We start from the raw sequence: 25,983 nt of genomic DNA, 5'->3' as shown, positions 1-25,983 counted from the left end.
AGCAGATTGGCTAAAATGAAAGAAGGGCAGAGTAATGAATGTTGGAGGGGATTTGGCAAAATTGGGACATTGATGCATTGCTGGTGGAGTTGTGAACTGATCCAGCCATTCTGGCTGGCAATTTGGAATCATGCTCAAAGGGCTATAAAAGAATGCCTGCCCTTTGATCCAGCCATACCATTGTTGGGTTTGTACCCCAAAGAGATCATAGATAAACAGACTTGTATGAAAATATTTATAGCTGCGCTTTTTGTGGTGGCAACAAATTGGAAAAGGAGGGGATGTCCTTCAATTGGGGAATGGCTGAACAAACTGTGGTATATGCTGGTGATGGAATACTATTGTGCTAAAAGGAATAATAAACTGGAGGAGTTCCAGGCGAACTAGAGAGACCTCCAGGAAGTGATGCAGAGCGAAAGGAGCAGAGCCAGAAGAACATTGTACACAGAGACTGATATACTGTGGTAAAATAGAATGTAATGGGCTTCTATACCAGCAACAATGCAATGACCCAGGACACCTCTGAGGGATTTATGGTAAAGAATGCTGCCCACATTCAGAGGAAGAACTGCAGGAGAGGAAACATATAAGATAAACAACTGCTTGAATGCATGGGTCGGGGTAGACATGATTGGGGATGTAGACTCAAAACTACCACACCAATGCAACCACCAACAATTTGGAAATAGGTCTTGATCAAGGACACATGACAAAACTAGTGGAAATGTGTGTTGGCCATGGGTGGGGGGAGTGCAGGGGGTGAAGGGGAAAGTAGGAGCATGAATCATGTAACCATGTTAAAAATGATTATTAATAAATGTTTAATTTAAAAAAACACAAAAAAAAGTTTGCCCATCACTGATCTATATACTCTGCCAGATGATGCCTTATATGAATGTGGAGAGGGCAGAAGTTACTGAATAAAGTAAATAAATAAAATAAAATAAAACAGCACACAAGATAAAAAAAAAAAACCTTGTGAATTTACCTGCCATGGCAAATGCAGAAGGCAATTGCAAAACTCTTTTCACACAAAAACAGATCTGAAGAATGGAGAAATTTTAACTGATCATGGGTGGACTGAGCCAATATAATGGAAATGTCAATTCTCTCTTAGTTAATTTATTTTTCAACGTTGTATCAACCAAATTATCAAAAAGTATCTTATAGAGCAAGAAAAAATAATAACAAATTTCATCTGGAAGAATAAAACATCAAGAACAACAAGGCAATCAATGAAAAATTATGAAGGAAAGTGATCTACTAGTTCTGGATTTCAAACTATGTTACAGAATAGTTACCCAGAAAACCTTCTTGTATTGGCTAAGAAACAGAGCGGTGGATTATTGCCAGGTAGTAATTGACCGTAGTAATTTTTATTGTTATGTAATACAATATATATATATACATATATATATATATACAATTGTAAAGCATACAACTGAACACAATGTAATACAGTATGTAAAAGTAATTAGTATTTGTTAATTCCCTAAATCCAAGATTTTTGGGGAAAAAACTCACTATTTGACAAAAATTTTGGGGAAAACTGGAAAGCACCTGGTAGAAATTAGGCAGAGATCAACATCTCACACTATTTACCAAGCTAACTTCTAAATGGATAAATTATTTAGTAAAAAATGTGATATAAATGAATTAAGGGGTCATGGGGTATTTTACTTCTCAGATCTATGGATAAGAGAAGAGTTTGTGGCCAAACAAAAGATAGAGGAAATCTTGGAAAGTAAAATAGATCATTTTGATTACATGAAATTAAAAAGCTTTTGCACAAATAAGACTAATGCAGCCAAAATTTGAAGGGAAAGAGGAAAATTGGGGGAAAATACAATTTCGCTGACAAAGGCCTCATTTCTCAAATATATACAGAACTAAGTTATATTTATAAGAATAGAATTCATTCTTAAAATGGTCAAAGGATTAGGAACAAGCAGTTTTTAGATGAAGAAATCAAAGCTATCACTATTCACATAAAATATTCTAAATTACTACTTATTAGAGAAATTAAAATTGAAACTGAAATACCACATCACACCTATAAGATTTACTATGATAACAGAAAAATGATGAATAGTGGAAGGGAGAAAGACACTAATGCTCTGATGGTGAAGTTGTAAAGCCCTTCAATCATCTTGAAGAACAACTTGGAACTATGCCAAATGATCCATAAAACTTTGGATACACTTTGACCCAGCATTAGGTTTATATGCCAGAGACTAAAGAAAAGGGAAAGGTGACTATTTGCAAATAAAAAAATAAACATAAAAATTAAATGAATAAATAAATATGGATATAGATAGATAGATAAACATAGAGGTATATTCATAGTAGCTTTTTTTTGTGGTGGCAAAAAAATGGAAATTGAGGGAATGTCCATCAGTTGTAGAATGTCTGAGTAAGTAGCGGCATATGATTGTGATGGAATATTGTTGTGCTTTAAGTAATACCAAGGAGTATGACTTAAAAACCAAACCTTGGAAGACATAAATTTATGCAAAGTGAAGTGAGCAGAAGGAAGAGAACATTATAACCAATAAAAACAATATTATGCCAATGTTTGACTTTGAAAGAGTTGGCTACTATGAAAAAGACCGTGTTCTCGATCAATTCCAAAGTAGCTTTCATAAAAAATGCTAGCCATCTCCAGAGAAATAACTGATGAACATCAAATGGAGATTGAAGCATACTTTTATTTTTACTTTATTTTCTCCTTTTTTGATGTCTCTTCTTTTTCAATATAGCAAATAGGGAAATGAAATAAAAATGGGCTAAGCTCTACATAGTCTGTTTAATTTTAACAGTAACAAATACTTTCATTATTGTTAAGTTCAGTGATACTACATTTTTCTTTTTTTTTTACATTCATTTTCTAATATAAGTTCCAAATTCTCTTCCTTCCCTTCTACCTCCCCGATATGTAAGCAATCTTATATGTTATACACAACAAATACTTTTAAAAAGAAGGTAATGAAACTTTTTTTATAAAGGTCAAGTTGTGATGTAGGCTAGAATACCACCAGTATGGTTACTGATCAAATGAAAAAAGCTCTTTTCACAAAAACTAAACTAGTAGAACCTTTCTTTCTCTGAAGTTGTCTTCTGACAACTGTATAACTTTCTCAAATCACAATATTGGACAGGAAGTAAAACTCTTTTTTAAAAGCACAGCTATGTGGAAGGATAAGTTGCTTGGGTTCTTCAAAAGTAATCATCCTATGTCTCCAATGTGTGGGGGAACTAAACTCAAACTAAATAGAAAGATAACTGCCTCTTCTCCTCAATTCTTATACATTTCCAGAGATGAAGACTCTCCATCTCTTTGGATAACTTTTTAAAAATCATTATGCTTTTAATGTCTAATCTAACTTACACAAAGGGGTCTGTGGACTTTTTGAAAATCAGTTTTTGAATAACTTTTGATATAATTGAATTACTTTGTATTTTTTTCATTATTTTTTCTATAATTACAAATATTATTATGCGAAGTGGATCCATAGACTTCACGAAAATGGTAAAGTTTCACATTACACACACACATACTCACACACATAATTAAGGAGCTGGGATTTGGAGAAGTTTTCAGAAAATATTAGTTTACTTCCAGATTTTCACTCTTTTCTCACCTATCCTCACTTTGTTCTCCATATACCCACTTCTAGCCAAGGGTAAGGTATTCAATTTTTAATCACCAGTTCTCCAGATGAAGAAAAATATGTACACATGATATGACCTGATAAATATATGATTGGGGATTTTGACTATAAATGATCACTCTACTGAAAATATTAATAATATGGGTTTTGAAAAATGATACATGTGTAATCCAGTGGAATTGCTCATTAGCTCAGGGAGGGGAGAGGAAAGAGGAGAGGAAAAAAACATGAATCATGTAACCATGGAAAATATTCTAAATAGATACATTAATTAATCTAAAAAATCCTTACATCATGCCTTTGATCTTTTCCTTCTTGGCAAGAAGGAAAATGGGAAATATGAACATTAGAAGGAACAAAGAACTTTCATTTATCTTAAATTCATCCTTCCTATCCCCCAATATTTCCATCAGAAAGAGCATGTTTCAATGGAAAGACAGCTGGCCATAGGATTGGAAGACTTGGGTTGGAGTCTTGACTCTATGATCAGCAAATTATATATGTTTTGAATCCTATTTTATTTTCCCAATTTCATGTAATACCAATTTTCTACATATATTTTCTGAAATTATAAGATCCAAATTCTCTTTTCTTAACCCTAATCCTAACTCTTCGCACTCATGGAAAGAGCAAGCATTTTAAGGGTTATGTAGGTGTTAATGTGTAAAACATTTTTTTCATATTGGTCATTATTATACACAATACTCATAAAACAAAAACTACAAAATAAAAACCATATAAACTAAAGTGAAAAAATAGTAGGCTTTGATCTGTTCTGACTCCTATAATTCTTTCTCATAAGATGTTCAAAATTGTCCTGGATCATTGTAATAAGACAAGCTAAGTCACAGTTGATCATACAATATTGCTGATTCTTTGTACAGTGTTCTGCTTCCACTTATTTCTCTCTGCATCATTTCATCTAGGTCTTTCAAACTTTTTCTAAAATTGTCCCGTTCAATCGTCTCTTATAGCACCCAAATAGCATTTCTAGTACGATAATAATAGTGGTGATAATGGACATCCTTGCTTTATCCTAGATCTTATTGGGAAAGCTTCTATCTTAACCCCATTGAAGATGATTTTAAATATCATTTTAAGGAAAGGTCCATTTAGTTCTTCGCTTTTGAATAGGAATGGTATTATATTTTGTCAAATGCTTTTTCTTTGTCTACCGAGATAATCATTTGATTTCTGTTAGTTTTGTTATTGATATGGTTGATTATACTGATAGTTTTTAAAATATTAAATGAACCTTGCATTCCTATTTTAAATCCCAACTGGTCATAGTGAATGATCTCTGTAGTCACCTTGTCAGTATTTTATTTAAAATGTTTGCATTAATACTTATTAAATAAATTGATCTATAATTTTCATTCTATGTTTTCATCATAAAAATAATATAGTAGTACTCCTTCTTTGCTAAATTTGCCAAATAGCTTATATAGTATGGCAATTAATTGTTATTTAAATGTTTGATGGAATTCATTTGTGTATGCTTTTGGTCTTAGGAAATTTTTCTTAGGGAGTTCTAAGATAGCTTGTATAATTTCTTTTTTTCTAAGATGGGATTAAGTTTTGGACTTCCTCTTTTGTAAACGTGGAACATTTATATTTTTATTTAAAATATCCATTTCACTTAGAAAGTCAGGTATATTGGCATATAATGGGACAAAATAGCTTCTAATGATTATATTAATTTCCTCTTCATTGGTGGTAAATTCACCCTTTTCATTTCTGACCAATAGTCTTTATATTTTATTTTTTCACAAAACCAAATTCTAATCTTATTTATTAATTCAATGGTTTTCTTATTTTCAATTGTATTAATTTCTCATTTGATATTTAGAATTTTTTAGCTTTTAATTGGGGATTTTTAATTTTTTTAGCTGCATGCCCAGTTCATTGATCAACTTTTTCACCATTTTATTGATGTAAGTGTTCAGAGAAAAAAAATCCCTCCTAAGTATTGCTTTGGCTGTATCTCATAAATATTGATATACTGTCTCCTTATTGTCATTTTTCCTAATAAAATTATTGATTTTATAATTGTTCTTTGTGGCACCCCTCTTTAAAATTACATTATTTTACTTTCTAATTAGTTTTAAATTTGTCTTTCCATGGGTACTTTTTATTATATTTTGAACAGGTCATATATTTATCAGGTCATATCATGTGTACATATTTTTCTTCATCTGGAGAACTAGTGATTTATTATTTCTGCTTTTCTTCATCTGCATGTGAAGTTTTCTTGCCCTAATATATGGTTATTTTTTTTACATAGGACCCATGTACTGTTGAAAAAATGATAGATTCCTTTCTATCCCCATTCAATTTTATCCAGAGGTCTATTAAATCTGACTTTTCTAAAATCTGATTCACTTCCTTTACTTCTTGTTTATTATTTTGTTAGATTTTTCTAGTTCTGAATTGGGAAGGTTGAGGTCCTCAACTAGTTTTCCTCTTATAGCTCATTTAATTTCTCCTTTAAAAATCTGGAGGCTATACCAGTCATTGTATCTGTTTAGTACTGATATTTTTTCAATGTCTATGACACATAACTTTATAAAAATATAATTTCCTTCTTTATCTCTTTTAGTTAGTTTATTTTTGCTTTAGCTTTGTCTGAGGTTATAATTATTATACCTGCTTTCTTTTTTACTTCCTTCAAAGCATAATAGATTTTGCTCTAGTCTTTACCTTAACTCTGTGTGTATCTCCATGTCTTAAATGTGTTTCTTGTAAACAATGTATTATAGGATTCTGCTTTATATTTTACTCTGCTATCCACTTCCATTTTATGAGTGAATTCATCCTATTCACCTTCATAGTTATGATTACCAACTCTGTATTCCCCTCCATTTTCTTTTCACTTTGTGATCCCAATTTTTCTCTCCTTTCAGTGTCACTCCTTATAAATGATTTTGCTCTTAATTCTCACCTCCCCCCAATTTCTTCTAACTTCTACTACCTCCCTTGTCTTATTCCCCTCTTACTTCTCTATAGGGGCAGATGGGATTCTATACCCAAATGAGTGTGATTGTTATTTCTTTTCTGAACCAATTCCAATGAAAATAATGTTTAAGTATTTCCCATCATTATTTTTTTCACATCTCTTTTGGTGAGATAATTTGTTCCATTCTATGTCTTCCTTCCTTTTTCTCTCTCTGACATCCTCTTTTTCACTGTTTTTTGTCATGTCATCCAAATCAATTTATTTCAACGTGCTCTGTCAATGTATAGTCCTAATTACCCTGATAATGATAAACATTTTAAAGAAACAAATATTATTATTCCAAGTGGGAATACAAATTTTATAAAATTATTTAATCCCTTGAATTTTCTCTTTCTTGCATACCTTTTGATGTTTATCTTGAATCTTGTATTTGAACATCAAATTTTCTGTTAATGTCTGGTCTTTTTATCAGGACTGATTGGGATTCTTCTATTTTATTAAATGAACATTTCCCCGCTAAAAGAATATGCTCTATTTTACTGGGTAGGAGATTCTTAGTTATAAACCTAGTTCTTTTGCCTCCTGGAACTTTTAATGTAGAAGCTACTAAATCCTGTGTAATACTTATTGTGGCTCAATGATATTTGGATTATTTCTTTCTGAATGTGTGTAGTAGTTTCTCCTTGTCCTGGGAGCTCATGAATTTGACTTTAATACTCCTGGGAGTTGACATTTTGTATTTATTTAAGGAGGTGATCAATGAATTCTTTCAATTTATATATTACTTTCTTGTTCAAGAATATTAAGACAGTTTCTTCTAATAATTTCTTGTAATATGAAGTCTAGACTTTTTATTTATTATGACTTTTAGGTAGCCAAATAACTTTAAAATGATTTCTTCTGGATTTATTTCACAGGTCATTTTTTTTTCATTGAACATTTTATAATTTCTTCTATTTTTTTTCATTTTTAAAGTTTGTTTTATTGTTTCTTGATGTCTTGTGAAGTAATTAGCTTCTACTTGCCTGATTCTAATTAACAAAAAACAACTCTTTTCTTCATTTGAATTTTGTGCCTCTTTTTTCCATTTGCACAATAATACTTTTTAAAGTGTTATTTTATTCTTGCATCACTTTCATTTCCTTCCCATATTTTTCCTCTGCCTCTCTTATTTGGCTTTTAAAAAGACCCTCCAGAGTCTGAGACTAATTCTCATTTTTCTTTAAGTTTTTGCATATAGCTGATTTGATTTTACTATTCCCTTCTGAGTCTGTGCTTTGCTCTTTTCTGTCTCCATAATAATATTCTATGGTTATGTTTGGGTTTTTTTGTTTGTTTGGTCATTTTCCTAGCCTTTTTCTAAAGTTTTACTTTTATATTAAAATGGACTCTGTGCTCAAGGTAGAGAGGAAAGTCTCTTAAACTTCACTTTTTCCTTGCTGCCATCCTCACTTCTAGTTCTGGGTTTTTGCAAGTTTCAGTTCTTCCAGGGTGGTATGATTGCCTACAGGCTGGGAGCCCTGAAAGCCACCCTCCCCCATCCCATTGCTGATTCACTCTCTTCCAGGTGCTGCTGGTGGTTTTTAGGACTCAAAGAATAGTAAGTTATGTTGTGCTGGGGCTCAGAGGTTCAATTCAGGCCTCATCAGGGGCTTTGTATCTCACAATGGGCTTATCTTGGATAGGTTCACCAAACATTGCCTTGCACTGGGGTGCCCATCCTCACTGCAAGGTTGGCTAGGAACTCTGTGCCTTACCTTGAACTTACAGCATCTAGGTGTACTGCAGGGTGCCTTGTTCTGGGGAATAGGACCTCACTACAGGTTTGGGTAGGGACAAAGCCTCACTCTGGGCCTGTATCAAGCAAGTACATTGCAGGCTACCCTGCACTGGGACTTAGAGTTTCACTGCAGGCTTCAGTAGGGGTTCTATACCTCCTCTTAGCCTTGCATCAGCTAGGTGTACTTCACACTGCCTTGTACTGGGGCTTGGGGCCTCACTGCAGACTGGTTCAGGGGCACTCTGTTGTTGGTCTAGGCAGGAACTTGGGGTCTTGAAGTTGGCATGTGTCCAGGTTTAGGCCCTAGAGTAGTAGCAGTGGGGGAGAGCTTGATTTTTCTCTTGCACTGATACTCCTTGGTGAGTTCTTGCTACAATCTAGTTTCCCCTCTGACCCTAGTGAAACAGACCCTCTCTGCCTTCAAATTTATTTTATTCAAGAAAGGTGATTCACTGTCCCCTTGTTGGTGCTACCTCTGAAGTGTTCATTTTGAAACATTATTTTAAGGTTGGTTGGAGAAGATTCTCATAGTGGTTTGAGCTTTCTGTATCTCTATTCCACCATCTTGGCTCTGCCTGATTAGCTAAATTATATAAGTTTGGGTCACTGGACTTTGCTGAATCTCAGTTTTATTACATGTAAGAGCTATAATGGTTAAGAACTTTCTTTTCCCCTGTACCAACCTAAAATCTGTCTCACTAAAATTTTCATCCATCATTATGAGTTATGCCCTCTGAAGTGACAATCTAAATGGTGGACACGCTCTAAATATCACTGAAAATATTATTATCTAGATTATTCCCATTTTGTCAATGAATATAGAATGAAATACTTCCACAAAACCTCCACTTAAAACTAAGTCAACAATATGTACAGCATGGCTTTAAACCCTAGTATAATAATCCCATGCCTATGAAAATTAGGTTGATCTGACATAATCTGCTCTACTTTAAAAAACAATTAATTAATTAATAGTATTTTTCTATGGTTATAAGATTCATATTCTTTCTCTATCCTCCTCCCTCCCCCTTCCTGTAGCCAGTGAGAAATTCATCTTGGTTTTACATGTATCATTGATCAAGACCTATTTCCATATTATCAATATTTGCAATAGAGTGATCATTTAGAGTCTAGATTTCCAATCATATCCCCATCAAATCATGAGATCAAGCAAATGTTTTCTTCTGTGTTTTGAATCCCACAGTTCTTTCTCTGGATGTGGATAGCTTTCTTTTTCCTAAGTCCCTCAGAATTGTCCTGTATCATTGCATTGCTGCTAGTAGAGAAATCCATTACATTCTATTGTGCAATAGCGTATTAGTCCCTATGTACAATGTTCTTCTGGTTCTGCTCCTTTCACTCTGCATCAATTCCTGAAGGTTGTTCCAGTTCACATGGAATTCCTCCAGTTCATTATTCCTTTCACACAATAGTCATCAATCACCAATAGATACCATAATTTGTTCAGCCATTCTCTGATTGATGGACATCACTTAATTTTCCAATTTTTTTTGCTACCACAAAGAGCACAGGTACGGATATTTTTGTAAACATATTTTTCCTTATTATCTCTTTGGGATACAAACCCAGCAGTGGTATGCCTGGATCCAAGGGTAGGCAGTCATTTAAAGCCCTTTGGGCATAATTCCAAACCTTCAAGAATGGTTGGAACAATTCACAACTCCACCAGCAAATTATTGTGCAATGGTTGGCAACCTTTTTGGCCATGAGAGCCATAAACGCCTGTGGAAGGAGGAGGATGGAGGCAGAAGGCCATAGAATATGGGGCGGGGGCTGAAGGGCCCCCTGGGGCACATCCTGGGGCTCTGCCCAGACTGGTTGGTTGGGAGGTGGAGCCAGATATGGCTCAAGAGCCATACGTTGCCTATCCCTGTATTAGTGTCTCAATTTTGCCACATCCTCTCCAACATTTATTACTTTCTTTTGCTGTCATATTAGCCAATCTGCTAGGTGTGAGGTGGTACCTCAGAATTGTTTTGATTTGCATTTTGCTAGTTTTGATGTATTTAGAACACTTTTTCATGTGCTTATTGATAATTTTTATTTCTTTATATGAAAACTGCCTATGTCCCTTGCCCATTTATCATTTAAGCTATGGTTTGATTTTTTGTACAACCGACGTAGCTCTATAAATTTGAGAGATTAGACCTTTTTCAGAGGTTTTTTTTTATAAAGATTTTTTCCCAATTTGTTGCATCCCTTCTAATTTTGGTTGCATTTGTCTTGTTTGTACAAAAAAATTTAGTTTAACTTAATAAAATATTCATTTTACATTTTGTGATATTCTCTATTTCCTGCTTGGTCTTAAATTATTTTCTTTCTCATAGATCTGATAAGTATAGTATTCTATGTTCACCTAATATACCTTTAGTTTCCTTCTTTATATTTAGGTTCCTTATCCATTCTGAATTTATCTTGGAATAGGATATGGATGTTGATCTAGACCTAATATCTCCCATACTCTTTTCCAATTTTCCCAGCAGTTTTTGTCTAAAAGTGGGTTCTTATTGTAAAAGCTGGGATCTTTGGGATAATCGTATACTATCTTGCTGAGGGCATTTACAAGTCTATTCCATTGATCCTACCTTCTGTCTTTTATCCAATACCATATTGTTTTGATGAACACTGCTTTATAGTACAGTTTAAGATTTGGTACTGCTAGACCCCAACTCTTCACTTTTTTTATTATTAGTTCCTTTGATATTCTTGATCTTTTGTTCTACCCAGTGAATTGTGTTATACTTTTTTTTTTCTAATTCAATAAAAAAAGTTTCTTGGAAACTTTTCTCCTCATTGCCTATTTTAATCCCTTCAATTTCTTTTTATTCTCTAATTGCTACTGCTAATGTTTCTAGTACAGTGTTAAATAATAGAGGAGATAGTGGGCATCTGTGCTTCATTCCTGATCTTATTGAGAAGGCTTCTAACTTATCACCATTGCAGATGATTCTTGCTGATGGTTTTAAATATATACTCTTTATTAATTTCAGGAAAGACCCATCTATTCCTATACTTTCTAGTGTTTTCAAAAGGAGTGAGTGTTGTATTTTGTAAAAGGCTGTTTCTGCATCTACTGAGACAATCATGTGATTTCTATTAGTTTGGTTGTTGATATGGTCAATTATGTGTTTTCCTAATATTAAGCCATCCTTGAATTTCTGGTTTAAATCCCACCTGACCATAATGAATAATCCTAGTGATCACTTTTTGGAATCTTTGCTAGTATTCTATTTAATATTTTATATCTATGTTCATTAAGGAGATTGGCCTATAGTTTTCTTTTTCTGTTTTTGTTCTGCCTGGCCTTGGAATCAGTACCATATTTGTGTCATAAAAGGAATTTGGTAAAGCTCCATCTTTGCTAATTTTGTCAAACAGTTTATATAGTATTGGGATTAGTTGTTCTTTAAAAGTTTAATAGAAATCAGTTGTGAATCAATCTGGCCCTGGAGATTTTTTCTTAGAGAGTTCTTTGATAGCTTATTCAATTTCTTTTTCTGATAAAAGATTACTGAAATATTCTATATCTTCTTCTGTTAATCTAGGCAATTTATATTTTTGTAAATGTTCATCCATATCATCTAGATTGCCATATTTATTGCCATATATTTGGGCAAAATGGTTTTTAATAATTACTTTAATTTCCTCTTCATTAGAGATGAGGTCTCCCTTTTCATCTTTGACACTATTAATTTGATTTTCTTATTTCCTTTTGTATTAGATTAACCAGGATTTCATCTATTTTCTTTGTTTTTTCAAAATACAAGCTTCTAGTCTTATTTATTAGTTCAATAGTTCTGTTGCTTTCAATTTTATTAATTTCTCCTTTGATTTTTTAGGATTTCCAATTTAGTTTTTATCTGGGAATTTTTAATTTGTTCTCTTTCTAGTTTTTTTTATTATATTGAATTTTATTTCTAAACAAAGAGAGCAAAAGAAAGAGTGTTTTGAGATTGAAAGGCAAGTTAAAATCTGGTCTCTAACATTTAGTATCTGTGGAAGTGACTCTGGACAATCATTTCATCTCTCTGGTGCAATCAGCTATCTGTCACTTATTTACTAAGATATAGGTGGGACATACTTTGAATTATTGATAAGAATCTGACATTCCTGCTTCTCATTTGGAATTTCTGACTGAAGAAATCACAAATTTTCAAAAATCTGCTTAAATTTCATTCATTGGATTTGTTCCAAAAGCTGTTCATCTCAGTGTTTGGGAATTCCAGTCTCCATTCTATTCAATGAAAAAACATGGTGTAATGGAAAATAGTCTGAATTCTAGAGGCAATGATTGATATTTGAGTTCCATCTCTGCCCACGTGACCTCCATGACTTTGGACAAATTATTTCCTTGTGCCATTGCTTATGACTCCAAAGCCTAGAGCAGTGGTTCCCAAACTTTTTTGGTCTACAGCCCCCTTTCCAGAAAAAATATTACTACTTAGCCCCCTGGAAATTAATTTAAAAAAATTTTTAATAGCAATTAGTAGGAAAGATAAATACACCTGTGGCCACCACTGCCCACCTGGATCGCTGCAGCACCCACCAGAGGGAGGTGGCGCCCACTTTGGGAATCACTGGCCTATAGGAAGATGGAGTCATTGTGCCCTATCTTTATACTCTCAGCCTCAAGGCCAGTGCCTCTGCAATTTTAGTAAAGTAGTTTGGAATAGAAGTGACTAACATATATAGAAATGGGAGCCACTAAAATCTACATAGGGATCCCTGCTGGATACTTATATGACTTAGAATACAACTTGTTAATATTAAATTTTAGTTACTTTGATTTATTTGTTAAATATTTCTCAATTAGTTTTTAATCTAGTTTGGGCAGCATTCCTGGCTATGTGTTTCTTAACTTTGGCTTAGAGGGCTGAAACTAGAGTCAGAAAGCTCCAAGTTTTAATTGTCTCAAAGACAAGTTGAGGCTGTGTTACAATGGGCAAATCACTTAATCTCTTTCAAATTCAGTTTCTTCATCTGTAAAATAGGGTAATAAGATATATTTCACAAGGTTGTTGGGAGGATCAAAGGTGTAAGGATGGGGGATGGGACAAAAAGAACCAGAAGAAGGCCATTGGTGTCAGTTGGTGACAGTTGAGACCAGAGGGGATTCTGAATAATTCTCTGGAGGAAGAAGGAGGAGGAAGGGACTTCTGGAAGAGGAATGGAGAGAGGGAGGAGGTGGGCATCTCAGCTCAAATCCAGTCCTCATGGCTTCCTGAGGATCCTTCTTTGGACATTGAAACCCTGATTATTCCCTGGTCAAAGGTATCCCATCGCTTCTCATCCAGCAAGACTTCAATCATCAGCTAAGTTTTGGGACTCCATTTTGGGAGCAATCTCTTAGGCTCCTTCCCCCATTACCCAACCTTGCTGAGAGACCCTTTCTGACAATTATAGAAACTTGCAATTATAGAAAAGGATAGAAATAGAAACTGAAGAAGGGATAAGGGGGGAGACACTTGGGAGCAGGAACACCAAAGGTTCCCACCTGAATGACAGACTCCATAGAAATAAAGAAGAGGGCACCCCAAAATTCCTCTGTCCTTCACCCCTTTCCCCAATCCCTGAATTGTGATTAATAAAAGCCATTCATTAGTCAGATAGCTTCCAGAGCGCCTGAGAGATGAGGGGGAGGGAAATCACAGCTTGGTCTGGCTGCCCTCATCTTGGAGCCAAACTCCCTGCTGTGAAGTTGACTGATCTCAGGGGAGGCTTGCGTGAACCCCACCCTCATACAGAATCAGATAGGGGTCCCCCATACCTCATCTTAAAGGGAAGCCTCACCCAAATCCTGTGGGGTGACATGACCATCCAGGTCACCCAGTTTAGGGGGTGACACTCCCTCAAAGTCTCGCAGTGTATAATCAATGGGAGGGGAGAACTAGAAGAGAGTCTCACCTTCATAGGCTCTCTCTCTAACTCCCCTCTGTCCCTAACATTGGTAATTGGCTCTGTTGATTATTATAATTTAAATAGAGAATTATATGCAATTACTAAATACAAAAACTATACTAAGCAAGCTAATATATGTAAACTTAGGGCTTTGCTGGTAAATATTTGACAATTAGATATTAGGACTATTATCTTAAGTCTAGAACATCCACAAAATAATTAATCAAGCCCAATCTGAGGTATAAATGATCACACTAGAAATTTCACAGTCATTTCTTGCAAAGCCATTAGAGTTGGGTCTAGTACCCTTATGAACAGTACTATGTAAATGTTGGCTATAATAATCTTATTATTTTAAAATAATTGTTCATTATTAATAATGAACATCAAAAAAGTATTGCTGATAATTAGTTATTGATCATTAAATTATTAAAAAATAATAGTTATTATGATTATTGTTACCAATATTATCAGCATTACCATCTCTGGGAAGTTGGCTACTTAATCTGTTCTTCAACTAATTCTTTATCAATTTTTATCTTTGAAAATTTTAATTAATTCATTAAGGATTTTTTTTATGGTCACAAGATTCCACTCCTCCTAATCCCTCTTGTAGCTGACACATAATTGCACTGGGTTTTATATGTTTCATTGATCAAGACCTATTTCCATATTATTGATATTTCCCTAGGGTGATCATTTAGAGTTAATATCCCCAATCATTTCCCCATCAACTCATGTGATCAAGCGGTTCTTTTTTTCTGTGTTTCCACTCCTAGAGTTCTTCCTCTGAGTGTGGATAGTGTTTTTTCTAATAAGTCCCTCCAAGTCATCCTGGATCATTGCATTGCTGCTAGAGAGAAGTCCATTACATTAGGTTGTACCACAGTGTGTATAATATTCTCCTTGTTCTGCTCCTTTAACTTTGCATCAATTCCTGGAGGTCATTCAAGTTCACATGGAATTCCTCCAGTTCATTATTCCTTTGAGAACAATAGTATTCCATCACCAACAGATACAACAATTTGTTTAACCATTTCCCAATTGAAGGGCATACTCTCATTTGCCAAATTTTTGCCACCACAAAGAGTGTGACTATAAATATTTTTCTACAAAACTTTTTCCTTAAGATCTCTTTGGGGGTACAAACCCAGCAGTGCTATGGCTGAGTCAAAATGTAGACAGTGTTTTAAAGCCTTTTGGACATAGTTCCAAATTGCCATTGGATCCATTCACAATTCCACCAACAATGCATTAAAGTCCCAGTTTTGCCACATGTGATCCAACATTAATTAATTTCCTTTGCTGTCATTTTAGTCACTCAGCTCGGTGTAAGGTGGTATCTCAGAGTTGTTTTGATTTGCATCTCTCTAATTATAAGAGATTTCGAACATTTTTCATGTGCTTATTGATAGTTTTGATTTCTTTATCTGAAAATTGCCTATTCATCTCCCTTGCCCATTTATCAATTGGCGAATGGCTTGATTTTTTACACAATTGATTTAGCTCCTTGTATATTTGAGTAATTAGACCTCTGTCAGAGTTTTTTGTTATAAAGATTTTTTCCCAGTTTGTGGTTTCCCTTCTGATTTTGGTTGCATTGTTTTTATTTGTACAAAACCTTTTTAATTTAATATAATCAAAGTTATTTATTTTACATTTTGTAATTTTTTTCTAACTCTTGCTTGGTTTTAAAACTTTCCCTTTCCCATAGATCTGACAAGTATACTATTCTGTGTTCACTTAATTTACTTATAGTTTCCTTCTTTATATTCAAGTCATTCACCCATTCTGAATTTATCTTGGTGTAGGGTGTAAGATGTTGATCTAAATCTAATCTCTCCCATATTGTTTTCCAATTTTCCCAGGAGTTTTTGTCAAATAGTGGATTTTGGTCCCCAAAGTTGGGCTCTTTGTGTTTATCATACACTGTCTTGCTGACTTCACTTACCCCAAGTCTATTCCACTGATCCTCCATTCTGTATCTTAGCCAGTATCATATTGTTTTCATGACCACTGCTTCATAGTATAGTTTAATATCTGGTACTGCTAGGCCACCTTCCTTCACGTTTTTTCTTTTATTATTTCCCTTGATATTCTTGATCTTTTGTTATTCCAAATGAAATTTGTTAGAGTTTTTTCTAATTCAGTAAAAAAGTTTTTTGGTAGTTTGATAGGTATGGCACTAAATAGGTAAATTAATTTGGGTAGGATGGTCATTTTTATTATGTTAGCTCATCCTACCCATGAGCAATCAATGATTTTCCAATTCTTTAGATCTAGTTTTAATTGTTTGGAAAGTGTTTTGTAGTTGTATTCGTATTATTCCCGTGTTCGTTTTGGTAGATAGATTCCTAAGTATTTTATATTGTGTAGGGTGATATTAAATGGTGTTTCTCTTTCTACCTCTTGCTGCTGTGATGTGTTGGAAATATATAGAAATGCTGATGATTTATATGCATTTATTTTGTATCCTGCAACTTTGCTAAAATTGTTGATTATTTCTACTAGCTTATTAGATGATTCTTTAGGATTTTTTAAGTAGACCGTTATATTATCTTCAAAGAGTGATAGCTTAGTTTCCTCATTGCCTATTTTAATACCTTCAATTTCTTTTTCTTCTCTAAATGCTACTGCTATTGTTTCTAGTACAATGTTAAATAATAGAGGTGATAATGGGCATCCTTGCTTCACACATGATCTTTTTGGGAAGGCTTCTAATTTATCACCATTGCATATGATGCTTGTTGATGATTTTAGATATATACTGTTTATCATTTTTAGGAAAGGTCCTTCTATTCCTATACTTTCTAGTGTTTTAAATAGGAATGGATGTTGTATTTTGTCAAAGGCTTTTTCAGCATCTATTGAGATAATCATGTGTTTTTTGTTGGTTTGCTTGTTGATATGGTCAATTATGTGGATGGTTTTCCTAATGTTGAATCATCCTTGCATTCCTGGTATAAATCCCACCTGATCATAATGAATAACCCTCGTGATCAGTTGCTGGAGTCTTTTTGCTAGTATTCTGTTTAAGATTTTTGCATCTATGTTTGTTAAGGAGATTGGTCTGTGGTTTTCTTTCTCTGTTTTTGACCTCCCTGGCTTTGGAATCAGTACCATATTAGTATTATAAAAGGAATTTGGTAGAACTACTTCTTTCCTTATTATGTCAAATAATTTGTATTGTATTAGAATTAGTTGTTCTTTGAATGTTTGATAGAATTCACTTGTGTATGCTTTTGGTCTTGGGGACTTTTTCTTAGAGAGTTCTAAGATAGCTTGTATAATTTCTTTTTCTGATATGGGATTATTTAAGTATCTATTTCTTCAGTTAGGTAATTTATATTTTTGTAAATGTTCATCCATATCACCTAGATTGCAGTATTTATTGTCATATAATTGGGCAAAATAGTTTTTAAAGATTGCCTTAATTTTATCTTCATTATAGGTGAGGTCTTATTTCCTTCTTCCTTTTCCAACTGGAGTTATACAATGAACTATATTAAGTTAAAGAATATCAAATATGTGAAGCAATGTAGCCTTAGCTATATAAAACTGTATTACAGAGCAGTAAACATCAAAACAATTTGGAAAGATGTATCAAGTAGTAGTAATTTTGTACAAAAATCAACAGTTAAGGACTTCGGTATTCTCAGCAATACAATGATCTGAGACAGGTTCAAAAGACTATGATGAAATATTCTATCCACTTCCAGAGGAAAGAAAAGTTCTTATCTGAAAGAACTGTTATAAATCGAAGCATACCTTTTTCAACTATATTTTTTATTGTTTTTTTTTCTTTTTTTTGCTCTATATATTTTTTTCACAACATGACTACTATGGAAGTATGTTTTGCAAGACTGAACATATATAACATATAAAATTGCTTACCATTTCAGGGAAGGGTGGAGAGAAGGAGATAAGTTGAAACCACATTTTGAGCAATTAATGTTACATTTTTTACATGTAATTGGAAAAAATAAAATATTTCTAAGTGGAGAAATGAGACACCTTTCCTTGCTACCTATTTCCTCTCAAACTATCTCAGTCACCATCTATAATATCTGTATATTTCACAAAATGATCAAAGGCTGAGGCTATTGTAAGAGGAATGGTTTCTCGGGACCTTTCCATACTTACCCATTGCCATAATAGATTTGGAAGCAATGAGAAGGATGTCAAGTCCTTCTGCCCAGAAGTCAACTGTGGTCGTCTCTGCTTCTGATTGAAAGAATCTGGGATACACACAGTGGGAACTAATTGAACAATACAGATATTTCATGTCAGAGATGACAGGCCATGATGATGAACTTGCCACCCTGGTACAATGCTGTGGGCCTGATCTCTATTGTGCATCATTGGTCTTAGAATATCTTTTAGTAGCATAAGGCCCCCAGGGAAGGAAATCAGAGATGTTTTCCTAGAGTATGCTTTTTGCCTTTAGCTAAATATAGCATTGAGGTAAAAAAAAAGGCAATCTGAGTAGACATGAAGACCTTTGAAATCAGTGTCTTATAAGGACCAGGATCAATTAAAGCTTTTATATCACACTGAGCTTTAACATTCTTCAATTCTACAAGGCTCATTTAAGTACCCAATGTATACCAGGTACTGAGCTCATCATTAGGGATGCCAAAAATGGAAACAGGAAAATATGTACCTTCAAAAATAGCATACTCCTGGAGGCAGTTAGATGGCTCAGTAGACTGAGAGCCAGGTCCAGAGATGGGAGTTCTGTGTTCAAATATGACCTCAGACACTTCCTAGTTGTATGACCTTACCCAAGTCACTTAACTCCCATTATCTAGGCCCTGCTCTTCTACATTGGAACCAATACCCAAAACTGATTCTCTAATGTTTATATTAATTTTCATATGGGGCCAACTGTAATAATCACCATAACTATCAAGGGTTAACTTATTGTAGACGAGGAGAAGCAGGGACAGGAGACAGGAGTTAGAAAAAGGAAATGAATCTCTTAACCTATACACTAAGATTTCTACATAAAACCAAAACCCCCACCCACTGCTTTTCATGAACCTGCTTCTTAGTCTTATTCACCGAGGTGAAACTGCACTTAACTACATTTAACTGTCTAAATATTAAATTCTATCTTATTAACCTACACTAAAATGATGAACTTTAAATATATAATCAAACTCAGTAACTTATAGAAATTTTAAGTCCTTGAGAGAGAAATTAAAACAGTTTCTTTCTCTCTTCAGTATCAGAGAAAAAGCCCATCTCTGACTATTGATGCAAACCTGCTCTTAATCGCCCCCTGTGGCCCAGAGGGGAAAAACTTCTTTTCAGTAACCACACACTTTCTTATTTCTATTTATCTCAGCTCTCAACTTAAGTATCTCAACACTCTAAAATCTTCTTTCTTCTCCTTAAATTTCTTTTTTTCTTTCTCTTCAACTGTCACTAACTGTCTCTCAGACCCAGGGATCAGAAAGTCACTCCTGTCCTCTCAGAGTGTCAGAGAAGATGGAGCCCAGAATTCTTTTTTTCACTGACATTTATCCTCTCCCCTTAATGGGCCCACAGCAGATATCTCTGTCTTCCCTACTTAAAGGGGGCAACTTAAAAACAACAAACCCTTAATCTGAACTAAACTCTACTTAACAAGAGTAAATAACTAATTAAAATTGATTATAATCCATAATTCTAAGATAGAAGGTAAGGATTCAAAAAAACATACTCTTGCTGCTCTTCTGGTATATAAACTGCACAGTGGTTAGAGCATTAGAAATGGGTTCAAATACTTTAGGCATTTTACCTATATGGCAATGTGCAAGTTACTTCTCTCAACCTCACTTTATTTATAAAATGGTAATAATAGCTCCTTCACTGGGTTGTTGTGAGAATAAAATAATATAAAATAAAATTTGTTAAGCTTTCTGCAAGTCTTATTATTCTATATAAATGTTACTCTTCCTCTCCTCCCTCTTCCCTTTCTTCCTGCTCCTAATTTCTGAGCATGCTTGAGACTAACTAGCCAGTCCTATTCATATCTCTGGTTCTCCTATTACTGAACTATTCCTTCTAAGCATTTCAAATCACATCTTCAGGCAAAGGATTAAGACATATTAGTCACCTCTTAGCTCTGGAAATAACCTCACAAACATTACTGCAGAGTGTTCAGTCCCCCAGAAATCTAAATGCATATAATCTTACAACCAAAGCCACACCATTATCTATTATATTAACAAAGATCATTGTTGAACTCTTCAGATATGTTTGTGGGCCTGATGGGAGGAAAACTTTCTTAGTGATGAGATATTCCAAGAAATGGATTCAGTGGGCTTCTTTGGTGGCCAGTAACTCCCTGCTCTTGCCCTCAGAGGTTTTCAAATGATGCTCCTTGACTCCTTGTCTTCAGGGTGATAGAGAAGATTCATATTTGATAGGAGTTTGAAAAAGGAGTTCTGAACTTTTTGTGTGTTTTGGCCACTTTGGAAGTCTCAGGAAGCCCATGGATCTTTTAGGAATAATGGTTTTAAAAGTATAATTTTTTTCAAAAGACACAATTGCTAAGGAAACTAATTACATTGAAATAGAGTTACCAAAATATCTTTTTAAAAGCATTGACATCTCATCCTGAACTCTTGCTCTAAACAGATTCTAAGATCCCTGACTCCAACTTGGAAATATTATGATTTTGAGATTGTAGTTAACAGATTTATTTCAGTGTTATATGATATGGATAATGATAATCACTGGTTTTTATATAGCAAAAGAGTGTGGAATGATGGGTAGAGGACTGGCAGCAATGTCAAGAAGACCATAGTTCAAGTCCTGGCTTTGCCACATATTTGCTGTGCTGAACTGGGCTTAATTTAATGTATCACCTAGGAAAACACTATAAATTTCAGTGAAAGGGTAGGGGGAGTTTACTTATTGGAAAGATCCAGCAAAGAAAGTAGTCCAATAGAATAATAGGTTCAGATTTCCCCAAATATTCTCTCTGTCTCTCTCTCTGTCTCTCTGTCTCTCTGTCTCTCTCTCTCTCTCTCTCTCTCTCTCTCTCTCAAAAGCACTTTATTTATATAAGATCATATAGATGATAGATGTTCCTTATTTAATCTTCACAATAGTCTTGCAATGAATGTGCTATTATCCCCTTTTTATAAATGTGGAAACAGGTTTAGTGAGATTGACCCCAGTATCTCTCCTGATTTCCTGTCATATAGTTCTCACTATACCACTCTGAAAACAGGTAAGGAGAACAAAACTTTACATGTGTTGCTACCACATTATTATGGATATAGTCTCTCCCACCAAAAGTCACTGTACTCTCCAATTGTAGGAACCTGAAAAGGTATAAAAAATGAACAGGAATTAAAATCTCTAAACTCACAAACATTGTGCCTTTACCTACACCACCAGGAATATTAAAATGAAAATTAAAAACAAGATCACAGAATGTAAACTCTCCCCTGCTAAGGTGTTTTTCAAAGTATCAGGATGTTACATCTCTCTTCCAGACTACTGTGCCAAGAATTACTACACTTTGTGGTATGTGTGCTTTCATTGAAGTAGGGGGACTTTTGGTGAGGAAATTCTCTTTACTAATGAAGATTAGCAACTCAGCTGAAATGTAGCCACCAAGCAATCAATATTTATTAAGTGCCTCCTGACAAATCTCCTACCATCTGTGTGGGTTTATTCAAATTATTCAGGGCTACTTCTGAAAAAAATCTAGAAACAAGAAAGTGATGGCCCCACTTCCTGAAGACACTGGATCCAAGTTGTGGAAAGAAAGATTTTCAATTCTTCTTGTAGTCAGATGGGGAAGTCCGTTATTTAGAACTTGAAAGACCTACACACTAGGGAATAAGACCCAACATTGGCCCCTAGCAAAAATAGAGAATACTTAGTAATACTATAATTTCTTTATAATTATCATTTTGTTCAACCAGTTCAATTCAATTCATCTACCATCATTAATGAATGATTATGGTCAAGTTCTCTTCATTTGAGGATTATGGTTGCAAGATGAACCATTTATAAGGTATCTTACTTAGTGAGATGATGTTTTGTTGTTGTCCACCCTTCTCTTCACCTCCCCAAATGGGCTCTGAGCCAGGCCTGGCATCAATGCTTTCTCTGTGGCAGAGACACTGCTTTGGGGCATAGTGCATCAGCAGCCAGATGAAGAGACCAGGTCCTGCCATTTGCCCCAGCAGTATTTCTTTGATCTCTTGTCTTCTTCTGTCTCTAAACCATGGCAGCATCTTTGGGGGATATAAGAGAGGGATGAAATCAGTGATGCTAATGATTTTTGTCTCTCTTTCCCTCTTTTCTCTTAATAAATCCTCTCTTCTGATAGGGATACCTTGCATCATATTTTGATTTCCATGATTTTGGGATGTCTGCACAATTATCTCTGAATTAGATGAGTGACCCCAAAGAAGCATTAGTAAGAAGTTTGCCTTCTAATTATTTGTCTTACAGGATCTTTCTGCTTCACCCAGCCTTCATCCCCTGAAGATACATTAGGAACTATTTTTCTTTTCATATTTTACAATTTGTCTTATTTGGCCTGTCTTTGTCTCTGTCTTCCCTGTAAGTCTGGTTGCCATGGTTACCATGACATCCTCAGTTTGCGTGTGAGGTTCTTCTTTGACGCCATCAGATTACTATGGAAACAGTGATGTCATTGGTTTAGGCAGGTGCTAGGCCAGAGGCCCCTGAAGGGGGAGGGGGCTCAAAATAGTCCTTTGATCCCCCTCTGGGACAAAAGTCATCTATCACTTGTTATTAGGGAATCAGAAAATTACTTTCATTTGACCAAATCCAACTGAATGTTTATCTTTATGTATTGATCGTGTTTGAATAAAATAATATGAAATATTAAGGACCTTTATGTATCCTCCTCAAGGGGTTTGGCAGGGTAAGAGCAGGGGCTTCTAGACAGTAGAAGACACTATATCACCAAGGGAGGCTATTTCAAAATCCTTTGCCTGAATAACACAAAAGGAAAGTCACATTTAATATTGTGTATATCTCTGAAGCCACATTACATGTGAAAGATAAACATGCAGGACATATATAACTACTTTATTTTCTTTTGTTCCTGATCCTGTGCTTCTATCCATGGAGACTTTTTAATTCTGCAATTAGCAATCTGCGTTACAGACTTGTACTGTGCCTGTTATGTTCTAGAGAAATGCCTGCCAGTGTCAGTGGAGTGTTAAAGACCAGCCCGGCCTCATAGCTCTAGTATGTTTCTGAGGCAGGACTTGAATGCGAGTCTTATCAAAGAGAATTGCTTAGACCATTAAGAGATGAAGCCATCATCATATGACTACGGTGGGTCAGGAGCAATATTTGACCCTAAGGCCACTACAACACATTACCTCTCTACAATGATTAATCTTTACCACCTCTGCATAACTAATTGAATTGAAATGGACTCCATGAGTAGCATTAGGCTCTTTTTAAAGCTGTAACTGCATATCTGATGCATTGTACCATTCTTTGTTCCGAAAGCATCTAATTTTTGGAAATAAACACATCCTCACCTGGCGAGAATGCTTTAGATTTAATTACATCTCCCAAGTCTTCCCAGGGCCTTGCTTTCCTCTACTCCCTATTGGTCCATGGGCTTCCATTCAATGACTTCTCTATTTTTCTTTGCAGATGATGTGGAAGCCTGCATATGATTTTCTCTATACTTGGGGAGCACATTATGGAGAGAGTTACCGGGACATGCTGCAAGATTTACAGTTGGCTTTGGACAGAATGAAAAATCCTGTGACAAAACACTGGCGAGAATTGACTGGGGCCTTAATCTTGGTGAACTGCCTAGAAGTTTTGAGAGCAACATCCTTCCATATTTCAGAGGAAGAATAGTTTTGTATTTGAGGCAAAGGAGAATGGACTAGATGATGTACAAATATTTGATTTATTTTTTTATGCTTGGGGAAAAAACTTGTTCTTTTGATGAGAACATTACAAATAAAAACATTTTAATTACTTGCTGTGATATGCATGAATGGATGTCATTGATAGAATTTTTTTTTTGTTCCTTTCCATGCAAGTAAGAAATTCCGGATGCCCAGGCTCCTTTGGAAAGAAAAAAAAAACACAAAAAATCCTCTTTAGTGTTCTCTCTAACAGTATGGTACCAGATTGTATTGCTGATGGAATGAATCACCTCCACAGTGCATTATTGCTGAGATATCCTGAATATTAATATATCTAAACAATACACATGTTTATTTTATTATTGCATTTTACTTACATGGAAAAATAGCTTTCCAATAAAATAGGATCTTTTAGCAGCACATAAAATAGCTAAGCAAAGATGTGTGATAGCTAACAATAAACAAGTACTATACACATTAAAAGTATTTCTCATCTCTTTCTAAATAGCCATATATACATATGAAGTGATTCTTCTATATATCTATAAATCATTGTAATTAAATTGATACATATTTACACACATAGATACATACCCATATGTTGATTCATAAATAACTTACTAAAATTTATATGTGTATGCATGTATTCATGTATAGCTATGTATCAGGATAGCTAGGCGGCATGGTGGATGGATTGCCAGGCCTAGAAACAGGAAGACTCATCTTCCTGATTTCAAATTTGGCATCCATTGCTTACTGGTTATATGACCCTGGGCAAGTCACTTAATTTAGTTTGCCTCAGTTTCCTCATCTATAAAATGATCTGGAGAAGGAAATGCCAAATCAATCCCGTATCTTTGCCAAAAAAAAACCTCTAAAAGGTATCAAAACGTTAGTCAGATACAACTGAAAAATGACAACAACAAAATGTGCACATAAAGTGATTCAGATACATGAATCCTAAATAATGGATTTTCTATATCTATGAAAATATATATTCACAAATACATTATATGCACATATATAATATACATAAATAGTCATAAATGCATCTGTACCCCAATGTGTTTTATATATTGTTGTATGCGTTGTTTTTATATATTGTATATTTTATATATTATTGTATGCGTATATATGTATATAGATTTATATGTGTCTATATACATATACATATATATGCACATATATTTTGTGTGTGTATATGTGCGTAAAATCACCCCCTCTGGGCCTTTGTCTCTTTAACTACTTGAAAGAGTTTGGACTTGAAGCCCCCAACTTTCCTCCATGGTCCATTATCCTCTCCTTTATCTAATCCATTCTTGACAACACTCTATGTCTCAGAGTCGGTTTCTTTTCTCATCCCACATGGAGAGTTGAGGAAATTGAATAGCATTGAAACAATATCAAACGTTAGAACTGAAATTAAAATCCCAATTTTCCTGGTTCTGAGGCCACTATAATTTAAACTAACTATATGGCTAATTTTTGTTTACATCTACTAGTAATATACATGGTGTTAACAAAGGAAATGGACATATTTTAGCCTGACTCAGTCTCGGTGAATTCATTCTTACTCTGTAATTCCTGCTTCCTTTTCTTGATATCACCTATTACCATCTCTTTAATGATCATCTATGAATCCCTCCAACCCAGAATTCAAGTCAAGCTCTCTGGCTCACTCTTAGTAGATTCTGTTTTATTGTCTTTCATGAAAATTTGGACATTTGACCTCCTCCAATCCTGTGATACTTTTTTCAAATTCCATGAGATTTCAAGCAG

General features: G+C 34.6%; 1 protein-coding gene across 1 annotated transcript in view; it reads left to right on the top strand.

The window, feature by feature from the left end:
* Window positions 1-24,358, top strand: part of MACC1 (MET transcriptional regulator MACC1) — a 70,980-nt gene extending 46,622 nt beyond the window's left edge. Inside the window, exon 4 of the mRNA XM_044678174.1 lies at window positions 23,978-24,358. Within this exon, the coding sequence (XP_044534109.1) occupies window positions 23,978-24,190 (213 nt within the window). The 3' untranslated portion in view covers window positions 24,191-24,358. The remainder of the gene's footprint in view (window positions 1-23,977) is intronic.
* The last annotated feature ends 1,625 nt before the right edge of the window (window positions 24,359-25,983 follow it).

Source organism: Gracilinanus agilis, chromosome 5 (assembly GCF_016433145.1).
Source record: "Gracilinanus agilis isolate LMUSP501 chromosome 5, AgileGrace, whole genome shotgun sequence".
Classification (NCBI taxonomy): domain Eukaryota; kingdom Metazoa; phylum Chordata; class Mammalia; order Didelphimorphia; family Didelphidae; genus Gracilinanus; species Gracilinanus agilis.
Note: the sequence above shows the minus strand (reverse complement) of the source record. Positions and strands in the feature narration are given on the sequence as shown.